The sequence below is a fragment of the Echinococcus granulosus genome, assembly GCF_000524195.1.
Source record: "Echinococcus granulosus chromosome Unknown EG_S00010, whole genome shotgun sequence".
NCBI lineage: Eukaryota > Metazoa > Platyhelminthes > Cestoda > Cyclophyllidea > Taeniidae > Echinococcus > Echinococcus granulosus.
Window position 1 is genome coordinate 217709 of NW_020170390.1, and position 16330 is coordinate 234038.

Genomic DNA, 16330 nt, shown 5'->3' on the forward strand with positions numbered 1-16330 from the left:
CATTATTTTCTTTTTCTTCTTTGTACAGATTGAAGAAATAAGTCATTTTGTGATTATGTTAGTGACTGCTATCAATTAAACCACAGAGATTATTTCCTGTGCTAGTCTGGGGAGGCTTACTATTTATAGCCTAGTAGACACCGAGTAAAATTGAATCACAGAGGCTCCACGTAGTTGGACGCATCAGCAACTGTGCTGTTTGGCTGCTTGGCTCGTCGGATAAGAACGTCGAAGGTAGTGAAGTGGGCCAGAAAAGCTGTCGGCATGGCAACTCCCTGAGCTCGGTAGACGAGTTGGTAGGGAGAGTCGTTCGGCTTTACGTACTCTGCTGCAAGACGGCCTAGGAGCCGCAGTGATACTATCGAAAATCGTCCAACCAGGGAGGAGTTAGCGATCATGGGCGTCTTCGTGTGAACCTAAAAGGGATAATTAGGGTAAAAGGACAATGTATGATGATTTTAAACCTCTACACCTTGTCCTATAGGACACCGAATAGTTCAGACATTTTGGAAATGTCAAAAAATGAAACTACCTGAACGTAATTTCCAACGCGATATAGAGTAGAGGATGTTGAACCAGCCTCTTTACGTAAACATGCTAGCCTGTAGGCGTCTTGCAGGATGTTTCGAGTCTCCTCTGGACTAGTATCTAGGACCTCGAAGGGTTTCGCGTTGGACGCAATGATTTGACCGACCTGAGACAAGGCGCGCAACTCGCATTCTGTTGGACTCCAGTTAACTATACCTTCCAAAGCACTCTTTGAGTTCAACTCCATTCGGAAGTCGGCGACAAAACTGCCCGATTGGAGGGAGGTCTCGTGAAAGGAGAGCAACCGCATGCGAAACTTGTCCTTAAATGCTGACTCGACAGCAGCAGCCATTACCACCTGACATGAGCGCCAAAAAGCACGATTTGCCTCTGTTGGGTCATTATGAATATCCTGTAATAAAATAACAGTGTGATTTTAACATTATGATACCAAGATTATAGTAACCCATAATGGAAATATGAGTTATGAAGAGTACAGAAAGCACAAAAGCTAGTTGTATAAAAATAGGGAGCAAGGACCCAAAATACGCACTTGCCTTAAAATGTATAAAATCAAGCGTCACGTCATCATTAATGGGCCGATGCATATCATAGGGAGAACCATTTACGAGAGCTATTACACTTCTATCACAAAGCAACTGGGACAGGTGCTTTGCGCAATCAAAGGGCGTTGATATCCCCTTTGCCATGCTCAGTTCCATTTTTGGTCTTGGCAGACCATTGTATAATACTTTGATACGATCAGCACGAGGTGAAACGCATAAGCTTGTAGCGGCATATTTAGCTTCCTTCCACCTGCAAGATCTGCTAATAATGTCGGGTGCAAATTCAATATTTGTGAGTTTATTGGCCACCTTAGATGCTTCTACAAGAAGAGTAGCAAAGCCGCGCCGCTTTAACAGGGGGTCCATGGTTTATTTAGCGCGCATGTGAAATGAGCAGTTAAAATATGGCGAAGATTAAATAATGTCACTAGTCATTTAAGTTGATTTTTATACTTTAAAGCAATAAGAATCAAGCAATGTTTTAATTTATTTTTTAGGTGCTGCCTGCATGCCTGTTCATTGCAACTCTTGGAAAAAATCAAAATCAGTATATTTGTTCAGTGTCAAAGAAATTTCTCAGAAGCATTTACTTCCTACGGTAAAACATGACTTTTTTGCAAACATTTCTTTGGTGTTTATTTAGGTGCCAAATACATTGCTGTTCGCCTTCTAATATACAACCCAATTTCATCGATTAGAGGTGTACCAAGATCTAATAAATTATTTACATAAGCATCCATTTTTGTAATCCTACTTCTGCAATCACTCTCGTATCGGCAATTTTATGTAGTGCAGCTTCACAATGGTGGTGTTTTTTCAATATAGGCAAAATATCTCCTAAACTTATGATACTAGAAATTCAAGGACTTTTCAATCCGTCGTTCTTTGTGTAACTCCCAGTTTTGGTTAAGGGCTACTTAGGGGCCCCGCCATAGTGCCCCCATAAGGCGGCCTGGTCCCTGGGTCATGCCAGTAGCCCCGAGTCCTACTGTGCGCCGAATATATAAATTCTGCCTGGATATTATGTCCTTTTTGTCAACAATCTTGTGCAGTAATTCAGTACTTAACCACACCAACCCTGAAGTTGCAGTTTCGCTCAAAAATGTGCCACCTAGACTATGCAAATTTACTCACCCCCTCTCTACGCAAAAGATAGGTTTGCTGTGCTGCTTTGATAGTCTTTTAACTCTGTGTTTGACGGTGTAGGCACTTGCTTATCCGTATATTGTAGTTTCGCTAGGCGCCATGACCTTCGTGCCATGCCAGTAGTCTCTTAGCCCACACTACTAACTCACGACTTCAGGGAAGGCTGGAGGCAGCATACTTCTTCCACGCTTGACCGTATTATCATGAATTCAGAGAAGACTTGGAGTGCTGAACTTATGTACACCCACGTTAACACTCATCGCTAAGTACGGTGCCTGTCAGCTACAATCCACTTTGCGGCATAAAAAGTTGCAATCACTAGAAAGGCGCACATGCAGGCAATAAAGACCGCCCAACCTTCTGACCCACTGCAGAAGGTAAAACTTGAACCTCCTACTCCTAAAGCGCCCCATAAATCACACCCACGAAACTAATGACAACACAAGCAAAATTTACAACATAGCTGCCACATCAAAATTCACCGTAAGAGCAAAGCATACTTCCCGAATTATTAGTGAGAGAACACTAAGTAACGTGTATTATGCTGCAGTTGTGATAAATCATTGTACGTACACTTTGAAGAGGAGGGGAAGCGTGCCAGCATAAACACGACACCATCAACAGAAATAACAACAGGAGGTCAAAAGTGGCATAGTGGTGGATAAAGGGAGGAAAAGGAGGCCAAGAAAGACGCCGTGGTGTGTGAGATGGGGCCAGGGCTGGACGACAGGGTAAACAGCTTGCCATCAATCGATAACTGAGTCGACGTCGGCAGAGGCGGTGGGGGTAGTCACAGGAGCGAAGACGAAGGGGTTGGCGCGATGGGGCGAGTCGAAAGGAGTGCAGTTAAAAGCCTCAAAGGCTTCTTTCAGGGTGCTCTCGTCCGCGCGGTGTTGGAAGATCAGTCGCACAGGCGGTCCCTCAATCACGTGAGCGCAGAAGGGACATTTCGATAACATTGGTGTTTGACTGGTAGCTGGTAGCTTCAACTTTGACCAAAACCTACAAAAAATACGACCCAAAATGGCGATACAACAGCTCAACAACCCCAGGATGAGAACGTGGATCAAGATTTTAACCGGAGAAATTAGCACTAAAGCAGCGGGTGTTGAAAACAAAACAAACGAAAAAATAGCTGTCAACAGGTGGATTACCCTACTCGATTTATGCGACGCGTTACTTGCAAATCCAAAATTTGACACAGGTCATCATTTAGCATTTCCGTGGTGCTAAGATCTTGCCAAACAAATATTGAAGCAGAGGCTGTGACTCAATGGCTCTGAAATCCTAGTGGTAGCAATAAATCGGTTACGACAGCGAACTTGAGAGGCTAAAATGCACTTGTTTCCAAAAGAAGAGGAATTTACATGGGACGAAAAAATTATTTGCGCATTTGACTAAAGTAACAGTTCAATAAGAAGAGTCAGCAACACTTAAAATCGAGGAAAGACAGGAAGTGTAGCAATATTAGACAAAACAAAGCCATGGTTAACCATCTCCCACAATAATTGTCGTGCAGTTGAGCGATGGAACCACTTGCTGATTGGCTTAGGGGCCGAAGAGCGAATGCTGTTTGAGCGCCTTGTACCGCTGGCATGAAACAATTCTTGTTAGACAACCTGATTTACTCGGATAGATAGCCAACATCAGTACCGGCTACCCTGTCAGTGCAATTGCCTGCACAAACACAGCGTTAGACTGTAAATCAAAGTGTAATCGAATTTAGTGGCACAAATTGATGCTTTTTTGACGAGAAAGTCGTAAAAGATGACCTTCAAAAGGCCACAATTCACGAAAGCAATCTCCCATCCCGTTGATTAGTTTTGGCAGCACAGTCTCGTTTTCGTGAAGTTACTAGAGCCCACCTGACAGTTGCCTCAGAGGCGATGTGGCCACAGGGATTGAAGCAATGCGAAGGGGCGCCCCGATCCACGAAAAAGCCGACCTCCTCGCCAACGGAGATACGAACAAATCGCGACGTCTGTCGGCACAGGGGACACGTCCGTTTATCCTGTTCAGATGAGAATCTACAATACAAAAAAGTGTCCACGCATTTACTTCAAGTGAAATACAACCGTAGACTCAAAATGTTTTTGCAGCATCTGTTCAGCACCAGACCACGAAAAATGTTGACCTGCTTAAACTTGGGAATACATTCCCCGTACAATAATCATTCAATTAAACAATGAGGCGAATAGTAAAAGCGAAAAGACGTTGTGGCAGTCAGTACTGATATTAAAACAAATATAATTAGGCCGAAAAAAGACTACACACCAGTGGGGTTAAGTGACAGTTTAATACGATTGAGATGGAAATACTCATCATCCAAATAAAATTGGTCGCCACAATCAACTCGCTCTTCCATATCACACGCTTGATCAACATTTGAAGACCTTCGGATAGTACGAATCCGGTTTGAGTGGGGAACGGAGTGTCAGCGATTTAAGTGAAAAGAACTTGGTCCATGCCAAAGAAACATCTGAGACGACAGGGTAGTCAAGCTGGCCCCACTGTGGCCAAAACATTGTCTTAGAGTGCCAAAATCAGATACCAACGTGAAGTTATGGATAGCAGAAATATTGACGAAGCGACTAGTGATGTTAGATCAAATTTAATGAGTGAAGGAAAATTTGGATTTACTAAGAACAATGAGTTGTTCCGCTATGGTAAAAGAGCTTGATATGCAAACCCTATTGCTCTTAACATTGAGCACCCATACTGCGGATGACACTAAGCACATTCACTCAGCTTGAGCAGCAGCAGTAAGGGAAAGCAGTCGACGACGCAGCTGAAAGTACTTTTAGTCGCTCCGGTTAGCAGTGCCCACAGCAAACACAACTAGAAGCGTAAAAGTGGAAAACAACGCACTCATCTCTTTCCAATACCAGAGGGACAGTGGTAAGCTCTAAGACCCACCTAGTCAAAAGAGTTCAACGAAACAAATGCCCTCCCTGACGGTAGGACGATAAAAACTGGAGTTTCTTTTTGTGGACGCGTGGGTATGGCAACAATTGACCGGATATCTGCAATTGAACAACTCTTCCCAGATTTGAGGTTGTGCTCTAGACTCATGAATTTGATGCTGCTATTTAGTTGCCGAATGTACTGCAGGCAGGTAGTTGGTATAAATGCTATCCAGATTAACATAAAAAGGAAGTGTGGGCTTACTGCTGGTTGCTGGGCTGCCAGTCGTGATAGCCGTGCACATGGCCGCAGTTCAGGTATACGTGGGGCTGGCCCCCACCACCAAAGGTGGCACCTATAGAGGAGCTAGAGAAATCCTGACCTGATGCTGCTGAACAAAAGTATTCGGAAGGAATTCGGGGTGCACCAAATCCCTCGAAATGGAGAGTTTTCAAGTAAACAGGACATTGGATGTGAAGCTGATTGAGAATATTCACCTAAAGCAAAACAAAGGAGCTTGCTCAAGAAGAGTTCGAAACAGCTTAAGTGGTTCAGAGTAGCTCCAGAGCTTGCTTACACATCAATGTTGATTAATGGTTCGGTTTCATTGCATAGAATAAATCTGCTATTAGCAAAACCACTAAAGAGTTTTAGATGAGTTTTGACGCTGACTAACACATTGCAATTACGCAAAGGACTTTTACCATAGCAATACCTTCGCCTCAAGAAACGCGAATCACAAATGTATGCACACACCATTTCACCGATGTCGGTGAGGGTTAGACCGTTTTTTAGACCCTCTGCCGACCGCCAAATGAGGATAGCGCCGAAAAGATCAATGAGGGTCCCGTCCTCAAGCACGTTGTCTTCTTCTATAACCTGCAAAAACACCACGTCAGCGGAAGAAAACTAGAACATTTCGTCCACTAAAAAGTACTGTAGGATAGCAAGTCGCCTAACGAATTAAGGCTAAAATGAAGGGACTCCGACTGCAGGTAAAAAAGGGAAGTCCAAAAGTTGATCACTTCTGGATTGGGCTAACAATAATTGTTAAATGCGGTAGGGAAAAATGGATAATAAATGAAGGTATAATTGCAACTAACGAAGAAAAGAGATGCGTACCCGATCAGTTTCTCCAGGTACAAACATGATGGAATGCAGTTTGTATACACTTCCACGCACACTGACTTCACGCCAGAGCGAACTGCAAACGAGTGCACCGTATGAGGCAAAGTAGTAGCTGCTTATTCCCATCAACTCCCATTACTGATTCTCAAAGCCGAGCTAATATAACAAATAGGAATATAGCGATAGGAAACTAATTTCGTTGATGGTCCGATTTACTGTTAGGCAAAAACCGCCGTCTAGGCAAGTTTTACCCGTTTCATAAACAAATATGACAAGGAGTGATTACGCTGCCTTTGTGTTTACTTGCGCTCTACTTTGCACTTTAAAAAACAGTTCCTTAAATAAGACAAGCTGCAGAAAATTATTTGTGGTGAAAATGCTGATACCTTAGAGAATCATGCACAAGGAGCTAATGAGGCAAAAAAAGTTACGAATGCAAGTGGTATTGCCCATGGCAGTGTATACATCCACTTAAAAACATGCGGATCCCACAAAATTAATCATTCTTCGTCATTTGCATTTTTTATCGAATCAGTAAAAGTACCGTAACATTAAGGGAACAAACTTTCAACTACCTGAAATTGAAGCTGCTAAGGCGGTTTTTGCTTATCGAAATAGGTTCCCTTCTCACGAGGAAAAGTGTGTTTAAAACTAAGTAAAAAATAGAACATTTGGGGGAATAAAGTGTTTGACTTACGATTGTTCGCCATCTAAAATAAACGAAAAGGCGTTTTAGTAAAAGGTAACAACTCGTGGAGAGAGGAAACAGCGAGTTGAAATTAACGAAAACAAACTCCCAATGAAATCAATTTGAAAGGGAGCTAAAGCACGCTAAATACTAACTGCTTCACCATTTCAGAAATCCATATAAACAGAAAAAAGCACTTATCTGGATAAGAATAACAAAGGATTAATAAAAATGGGTAAAGGCATGAAATGAATGCAGCGTTTTCTCTCAATGCAATACTTTACGCCCCCAGTAGGGGTCGTTACAAAGTGACAGACTGTATCAAAAATAAATTGCAGGTTGGGATTGGACATTAAAGGATGCGCTGATCACCTGTTTCACCACTTCTGAGCCATTGACTTGGTTTTAATATCCGGACTCCATTGGTAGTAAACCCATCCATAATACCATTATGTCTCCATTTGCAGGCGTTTACCTGAGTAACAAAAAATAATCAATCACACTATAATCTGCCATTTAACAATTTGAAAACAATCCTCAGAACAAACACTTTCTGCTCCTATTTAGTGTAAAAAAATTTGCTAGAACGAAAAGGCAGAACGAAGCTTCATAACAAGTTGTACCGCTGATTGGAAGCTATAGTAATAAGGGAGAAGCAGCATGCTTGCCAACACTTTTAAACACTATGAATTTAGGAGGCGGTGAGGCAAGTCTAAAAATGACCAGTGAACCTCGAAAATATTGGACACACTGTTTAATCACAACCAAGATCTATAGCCATTACCCCGCAACACATGCACACAGAAGCAGGGATTTGTAAGGTGAGCAACTTTCAGCATTACACAGCACTGCCGGCTTTGAGAAGGAGGTTTTAAAGGGATGGGATAAGTTGCAGCTTGGTTACGAATATGAAAAAAAAAATCATAATAAGGCGATGGAGTGCATGGTTTAGACTTACACCGAGGAAAATATTATTGCGCATATCAAAGCCGGCTGCGTAGATGCGGGCCGTGTGCGGCGGCCTTCGATCGATGTCGATGCGACAGGCGAAGCGGGAGACAGTAAAGAGGGCACCCATCGGTTTCTTGGGTGACGGAGAGGACCTGTCGAATATACCGGGGAAAAATTTCCCACGCCTCCGGCATAGAAACGGGTTACTCTCGTTGGCGGGTGTAGTCTCCGTCGGCAAGGCCGCGTCTCCGATGTGGAAATCGATAACCGGAGATTTATATCGGCCGATCTGTAAGGTAACAAACAATTCCCACAATCCACCAACGAACAGGTGCCAATGGTTCATCCAGCCAGGTTAAGATGGATGGGAATACGAAATCACCAATGCGATCACCAACAGAATCGCGGGATGTTTTCGGTTCCCGCATAGAACAGTTGCCCAATCGCAGCCCGAGAAATTAAGAAGCAAATTTAAAAAAACTAGTCTTGGATACGCTAATCTAATGCAAGACTAATCAAGCATATGGAAGTTTCAGGATAATAAACCTTTATTAGGTTTCCCAAGATACCCAAAAATGAAACGACACCACATGAATTTTTAAAAAGGTGTAAGTTAATTTAAAATCAAATTACGGTTTGTAAAATACAAAAAGCTAAACCCTTACTTGGGAGATGAAAGGACCCACCTGAAAGAGGTCAATGTTTGGGTTAGGGACATATTCAACTACAACCGTGTTGGTTCGATTGAAGGTGTACGAAACAGCATGGCGGTTAGGATTAACAAAGACCTAAAAGAAATGCAAGAAATCCCATGTAAACAAGCATCATTGTAAGAGTTATGACTTTGTTCGTTCATTTTGAAGAAGCTAAAACAATGAATAGCAGGGGAACATGATTTATATACGTGTACTTAAGTCCCATCAGAATTTTCACAATTTAATAAACACTGAATACTAAAACTCAAAGTTAATTAAAAAATAAGAAAATCAACCAAAGATTTGACTACTGTACAGGAGAAATGGTATAGCGTTGGAATATGCATTGTCTTGGTCATTAACCAACGAAAACAACCATCAAGGCATAGAAAATCTGCGGAATATGTGATCCTGACGGACCATCAGTGGAGCCATACAAGTGATGAAATGGTGGTGGATAAAAGTATACTAATTTTGTGATGACAAAAAGTCGTTTGTCATCTTCAGTCTACGCAAATCGAAGAGTAACACTAAAAAGTCGAATTATTGCATGGATATCAGGAAAATGGCAAAATCCAAATTATGCCTGCTAGAAAATATTAATGACATTTTCTAAACTGAACATTGACTAACGGTGTTAGATAAATCGTAATTATTTGACCTCAAGCGAGTACAAGGATTTTTGGTCCCAAAAAGTGTAGTACGAGGGATCAAGCATTATCGATCTTGGTAAGTAATACGGACAAAGTGGTCAACATGAGTGGCCCGCAAGGTGAAAAAAGATCACGGCATATTTTATTCAGTTATAAACATAACCTCGCCTAAAAGACGCAAACAAACGATACTACACAGTCTACTCAGTCTTACAGGTTGTAGCGCACATAAATCCACTCTAAACGGAATTTCATTAATCACCGCTGACGTATGAATTAACCAGGAAACATACAATTGTGGCATCGTTGTTGGGAAATTCTCGGGAAGTCACGAGAAGAACTTGACGACCAGAAAATGCGCAATTTGCGACGTTGACACATCACAGTGAACACAATCATGGTAAGCACAAAACGACTCCATTCTATTTTTCCGATTTCATATGCACATATTGTTGGAGGAGGGGAAGTTGAAGAGACAAAAGTAGCTTATCAAAAGCGTTTTATTATCGTAAATATTTGCGAAAATTGTCGTATTTTAGGAGATGAAAAAGGAAGGCTGAGGCCTACCTAATAGGATCACAAAAATACTATCATGACAGAGGATCTGTATTCCCGAAGTCCACTGCCAGCTAAAAAGGAACTCATGCATCAGTACCCCAACTGGCACCTTTAGCTATTGAACAATATTTACTCTGAACGCTGAAAAGAAACAGAAAACTCCCTAGGTTTTCTGGTTTAAAAGCCATAACAAGGATTTAGAGGGAGAATAGTCATGATTTGCAAAAAGCTGCATGCACTTTTTAAATTAACAAGAGTCCTGAGTTGGCCTTATAATTACTATGTACAACAATAGTAGATCATGTTAAGTGACTAGATTTTTAATCAACCCATCACAAAGGGTGATCAAGAATAGCATAGTCTTGCCTGTAAATTGCACAAGTGAGCGTCGTTAAAGAGCTAATGCCAGCATTCAGCCTAAATATACCGAGTTACTCTTCGCAAGGCTGACGCAGGCAGCATCCAGTAAAGTTTATGAAAGGAAGGTCCGACGTCTCAACGTTAAAATTAACTGACTCACCCAATGGTGTTAAAAGGGATTAAGATAAATGCAGATTTGTGAGTACTTTCCAAAGATTAAGATGATCCGAGAGACAAGGATTCAACTTCCGTGCATGACGTAAGTTGGAAAAAAGTACGTATGGGAACGCAGTAAGTCAATCATCTAACCATGTATTAAGTGCTCAATGACAGCAGGTACTCAACCATATAACAAGAACTTATTGCTATTAAAGCAAACTAAATAAGTAAGAAACGATAAGCTACTTCAGACTTTGTCGAGTCAGGAACAAAAGATACAGGCCCAGGAGTAACACCGTTAGAACATGGCCTTTGAAAGAGGTCTAGACATGTGTCTCCATTCCTCGAAATTTCCGGCCTAGTAGCTCCACCATTTGTCCTAAAGTAAAATTGAAAACAAATCACAAATAGTGAATACAAAAGAAAGCTTTATCAGATATCGGAAGATCCTGTCCGTCTGATGACAAAATTTGAATGCGATGGGCCGAATAGCAACACCTATGACAAAACTTAAAGTATATTATGATCTCAGAGATAAAGTTATGGGGTTATTTAATTCTTTGATGACGCGTAGAGGCACAAAACGAGTAGGTAAAGCGGAAAAAATTGCAGATAACGGAAAGCGCAGAAGCTGAGTAAATTTCAATTAGTAATTTAGGGAAGGTCAAACCAGCATCCCAATTGAAGTAAGCGGCATACCCAAGAAGAATAAGTCTTCCATATGATGGACCCTTCAACGCAGCTTTATCGGTATTAATCGAATCCTGTAGGCTGGACGAACACCCGACCCCTGACCTTTGACGGGCCATCTCAAGTTCAAATAACCAGATGCCGACCTTGAAAGCATCGCAACATTATCATTATCATAATGACCATATGTAGCAATCAAATCCAGAGTAAAACCAAAAAGATACATCTAGGTAAATAATATCAGAATTCTTTATTAGTCTCGTCAACTTTAACACTAATTAAAATCTATTTTTTGCGCGTGCGCACTTTAGTAGGTTTGTATGGACAAATAATACATTCCAAACGAAAGCACATTCGAGAAATAACTTGACAAACAAAAAACCCTTCGAAATTAAGGCGCGACGGTTTAGATCCTTTTCAATGCTAAGGGTAGACAAGAACACTGGGGCAGAGAACGTATTTTAGACATGGAATTTTGTCAGGGGTTATTGGAATGACCCAAATGTCATTACTTTCAGCGGACGTACAATTGCAGAACTAGAGTGCCCACAAAACCAAATTAAGGAGCTAAACAAACAATCGAAGAAGTGGAAATAATCTTTGTGTAACACCGTGCAAACGTCAAACTTGCCAAACAAGTATTTTCCTCTTCTTCTTAAACTATTAGGAAATATCCAACTTACTAAAACGATTGTGACAAGAGCCATTTGTAATTATCTTGTCCTCTTATTTCATAAAAAAGCCCTAATTAAAAATCGATTAATTTGAAGCATCAAGCCATGTAATGTGGTATAATGAGAGTAATTTGAAATTTTATTTGTAAATCGAAATTAGGATAAATATCTTGCAGTATGCGAATGATGACTTACTTTAATCCATTTAGAAACTCACCATCTAGTTTAATGAACATCACTGCATTCTGCGGGGGAGTATATTTCCCCCAAATTTAACAACACGCCCAGGAACGAGATGGACTTATAAATGCATCTATAGTGGTTACTCCTTTGCCCCTTCCTGCTCGATTACCCCTCACATGAGTGGATTATTGTGTACAAACACATTGTTAAATTTCAGAATCTTCTTTTATGGAAGGAAGGCGTTTAGCTATTTGCAATAATTGGACATAAGAGACCTAGGCGTGATTGTAGTCACTCCAGTTATTGTGCTGTGGTTTTTTCTAGAAATATGTGGAACTTTCGAATGGAGTGAAAGGATACACTGGTATCCGAATGGTCACAATTGAGACACGCCGGAGGACATGGTGGTTTTAAGGTAGCTAGTCCCAAGTAAGGTTGCATTGTACAAACGTTTCTAAGGCAGAATGTTCGCACAATCCAATGTGGTTGTCATTTTGTTAATTTAATTTAGTGTATTTCTTTACCGGTCTACAAGGATTGGCTCATAGTCCCCCCTAAAAAGGTGATATCATCAAATAAATACCCGAACATTTTGTTTCCCCAGTTTACACTGCTTGAACGTCACCATTTGTGAATGTCAGCGTGTTAACTACTTGTAAAAAGTATTCTATGATTTTGACTTAAATGTGAATGAAGTTGAAATGTGCCCGGGGAACTTGGTTTGTAGCATATTTTTCGCGGTAATGAAAGACGCATAGCTGATTGGAAAATTATAAAATTCAAATTTTGACTTTATTTGAGGCGAACGTAAGAGAAGCTACAAGAAATGCTTACCCTTTTGAAACCGAGCTCACGCAGTATATAGCACTCAACCTACCGACGTGTGACAACAAAATTTGCTAAGAGTAGTTTGTGAATAACGCAGCACCATTCACTACGCACACCTAATTTCGATTCGCAACTGGGTAACACACATCCCAATATAATAAAACTCATTTGTCAGTCATCATAACACCGATAAAGGCAATAGTGCAATTATGTTGCAGTTGAAATCCAACATTTAAAAAAATAATAGTCAGGACTGCACACAAACGTGGTGTCAAGCATTTGGCTCATGATGAACATCGGAATGATTAAGTGTTAATCATGCCAACAAACGGCAATAAGGACGAGAAAGTTCTATGTACCAGATCATAGATTTATGGGGGTGGAAAAGTGTTTCTAGGGGCAACTCTTAAAACGTTACAAAGGGATGTTGAGATCAAGGGGAATCTCCCATCGCGGCAGGCATTTTAGTCAAGTCAAATTCATTTCAACACTCACTACCTAAACTTGGCAAAATGTGGTGATTATGCAATTCTTACTTACTTGAGTTCGTAAATGTTAGACGTTAATACCACGAACGATCCCACATTACAAAGAGGTTTGCAGAGTAGTTGATACTTGGAATATGCGTGACATCACCATATTCTGAAGCACAGTGATTGAGAAGAAGGGGAAAAGCTAAAATGATTATCACAAGTAGGGCCTATTAACTCTTTAAAGCATAAGAAAGTTGGCTAGTAGATATGGTTTTAGGTGCTACCATTCATTTATCAATGCCCGATGGTAGAATTGTTTCCAGCCACTTTAAAATTACCAAACCTGTAACTTTGTCCTTTAAACATGTGGAATCTATGCAAAAAATATGGATGAAACACATCGAATGATTTGGCTCCGTAATCACTCAAATGCACGACTTTAAACCGATTGAGGGCTTTAACACCAGCAAAAAATAAATACCAATTTTGTAAACGCCAATTAGGAAATCAGAACTTTGAGCCCATAAAAGTGGGAACCACGAAACAACTGGCAGACGTTGAGATATCAAATGCTGTTCACTTTTGATGGCCATTGCAGCTGCAAGGCCAGACAAAAGTGCCAAAATGCGAGCATTCAGCGTGCAGGGTCGGCAGACACCCGTTGGCTCGCAACAGGAGAACCACAACATAGGAAAATCTGAATGTAATGCTTTCGAACCTTAGAATTGTCTTATTACTTCCCAAAAACGAGTGAAACTAGTATCACACTGCCATGCTAGTCGACAATTAACCACTTCGTATGTTCATGGGAAATGAGATGACAAACTGTTTTACCTGAATGAAAACAAATAGCGAAATAATTTGTTAATTGTCTAGGCATCGTCAGAAAAGACCTAGCGGGTTTCGATACGATGCCGTGTGTTAGACTAACCCTACTAAAAAAAGTAAAAATGTACAGGTTTTTGAGAACAAGCAGATAACATCTAAAACATGCCACAGAGGGTCGTAAAAGCCGTTCCTATGTAGGGTTAGCATATCATTTGGAAACTATGGCATGAAATCACCTTTTAATAAATCAAGTTGGACACATTGGCAACTTTACTTTATAAATTTTGGCTTTGGAACTAATAAAAAATTTGACGCAATTTAATGAGTTCTTGATTAGTTTATTTCAGTGGGTGAGTTTTATTTTGGCACCCTTTACGACCCAGTTAAGTGTAGTGCGAAGCATTCCCATCAAAGCTGGTTTCATACATTGGGGTTCCCCAAAAAAAGTTATAATTTCTTTTTTTCGCAAAGATAAATTTATGCTACGACAGGAACATCGTCGCCAACTTAACAGGTACTATGGTGTATTTGTTTCCACTGCTAAAAGATCTTGTTGAAGTGCTAAATTTGCCAGGAAATTTTGTCTGCCATCTGAAGCTTTCAACTCCGGCCAGTCAAAAAACTGTTTATGTGAAATTTGAGTTATAAGTTCTTCGCAGTTGCAGAACTTTTACGTCTACTTACGAGAAAATTAAAGAGCTTCCTCACCTACTTTACCTCATTTCCTCCTGATGCTCTACACCTGTTGTGGACCTCTTGAGAGGATGACTTCATAAAAGATTGACCAGGTCACAAGATGGTTTATGTGTCTCATCGGTGAAAATACTGAATGGTAGCTACTGCTAGAATTTGACATCACTATTTAAGTAAAATTGCATTGGGTTTAGAGTTAGTGCGGCTCTCCTATTCTTCCTTGTCGTAGTAGGCAAGTGTTGTGGAGGGACAGAGATTGCTAGCGTATAAAAGAGCTGGAAGGCAGCATCCATGGTCTGAAGGCCAGGCAGTAGAGTAGAAACACAATCTGCGGAGATTGAAGTACATGCGTAGTTGAACACACGGTTAGGCAAAATACCAAATCACTACATTTAGCACAAGATTTACAATAGGCTAAACTCGAAATCGTAATTGTGATCCAATGTACTCGTGATTTTAATGGGTGTGTAATATTTTGTTTGATTGTTTATTTCTTGATTTTAGCTATACGGGCACTTAAGGCTCCACTTACGGACTTCCACTGCGTGGCGTAGCACCCAGACTATGCCAGTGGCAGTACACGCTCTGCCCTAGCATTTGGTCTTCTTTCGTATTCAAGGCAGTTACGCAGCACTTTATGTGAAGCGTTTCCAGGTCATCAAGGTAAGACTGTATAAGATATGCGTTATGGAAAAATTGGGATGACGTAGAAGTATTCAATGTGGTTTGAATACTTTAATAATAAGAACGTTGAAAATTATATCTTAATGCAGTGAAAATTTCTAAAGTAGGAATAAAACATATTACGGCAAGTGGCAGCGTGATAAATAGAGAAGACAGATGCTTTTCAATCATACAAGGCTAATGGGTAATGGAGGAAGGATATAGTCTCTCCTAACCACTTCTAGCCTATGTGAGGTCCATCTAATGGTGAAGTGCAGTCGTGTGACGATACGATGCGTGTGACAGCCTGTATAAAACAAATAATAATATACGGTTTGGAAAATAGCTCAGCCACATATGATGGCAAACAAGTGGACAGTGAGCCTCAGTTTTGTAATTTTTCGATATGCATTTTTGGGATTCCACACTGGTACACTCCAAAAAGACTCTTAGGGCCTATTTACACTTGAATAGGATTAAAATAAACCCGTGAAGACATTAGTAAATCACTCCACAATATTGTTCCACAGCCCACAACTATGAAAGCTTTATTGGGTTACAGTTTTGAGCTAAAATGAGAGTTAACGTATGGGAACTTAAGGCCTATTTATCATTATGGCAAATTAATTATGCATATTAATTTTCACCACTTTCAAGATCTTGTGGTTTCACTTGGAACAAACCTGTACCCCTCACAACGTCTCAAAGAACGGCAATATGTCAATTTACATTGACCGAATTCACTACAATTTCATAAAACACTCGGAGTTGAAATCAAAAAGAAGGTATAAAATAATGGAATTAGTCCCAGATCCACGTAAAACGCTACCTTGTTACATATTTTAAGGACAAATTGTGCATCTAAAAGTCATTTTTGGGGAATATTTTGTAAATGGGTCATTTAGAGCATTTGCCTTTAAACGAAGATCACCAAATTGGCTATCTCCAGCATCACAGACCTT

At 40.5% G+C, this 16330-nt stretch overlaps 2 protein-coding genes across 2 annotated transcripts; both read right to left on the bottom strand. All coding sequences in view use genetic code 11, as the record gives it.

The window, feature by feature from the left end:
- Window positions 1-155: 155 nt before the first annotated feature.
- On the bottom strand, window positions 156-1460 carry EGR_02229 (39S ribosomal protein L39; the record flags this gene model as incomplete). The annotated part of the gene is made up of 3 exons (XM_024491478.1): window positions 156-416; window positions 533-918; window positions 1082-1460. 3 exons carry the CDS (start codon window positions 1458-1460, stop codon window positions 156-158), a joined length of 1026 nt encoding a protein of 341 aa, XP_024353984.1.
- A 1526-nt stretch (window positions 1461-2986) lies between these two features.
- On the bottom strand, window positions 2987-13873 carry EGR_02230 (Protein pellino; the record flags this gene model as incomplete). Its single annotated transcript, XM_024491479.1, has 9 exons — window positions 2987-3242; window positions 4106-4267; window positions 5409-5641; window positions 5901-6023; window positions 7919-8200; window positions 8598-8699; window positions 10583-10715; window positions 11036-11172; window positions 13733-13873. The coding sequence occupies 9 exons, from the start codon at window positions 13871-13873 to the stop codon at window positions 2987-2989; spliced, it is 1569 nt and encodes a 522-aa protein (XP_024353985.1).
- Between the last annotated feature and the right edge of the window lie 2457 nt (window positions 13874-16330).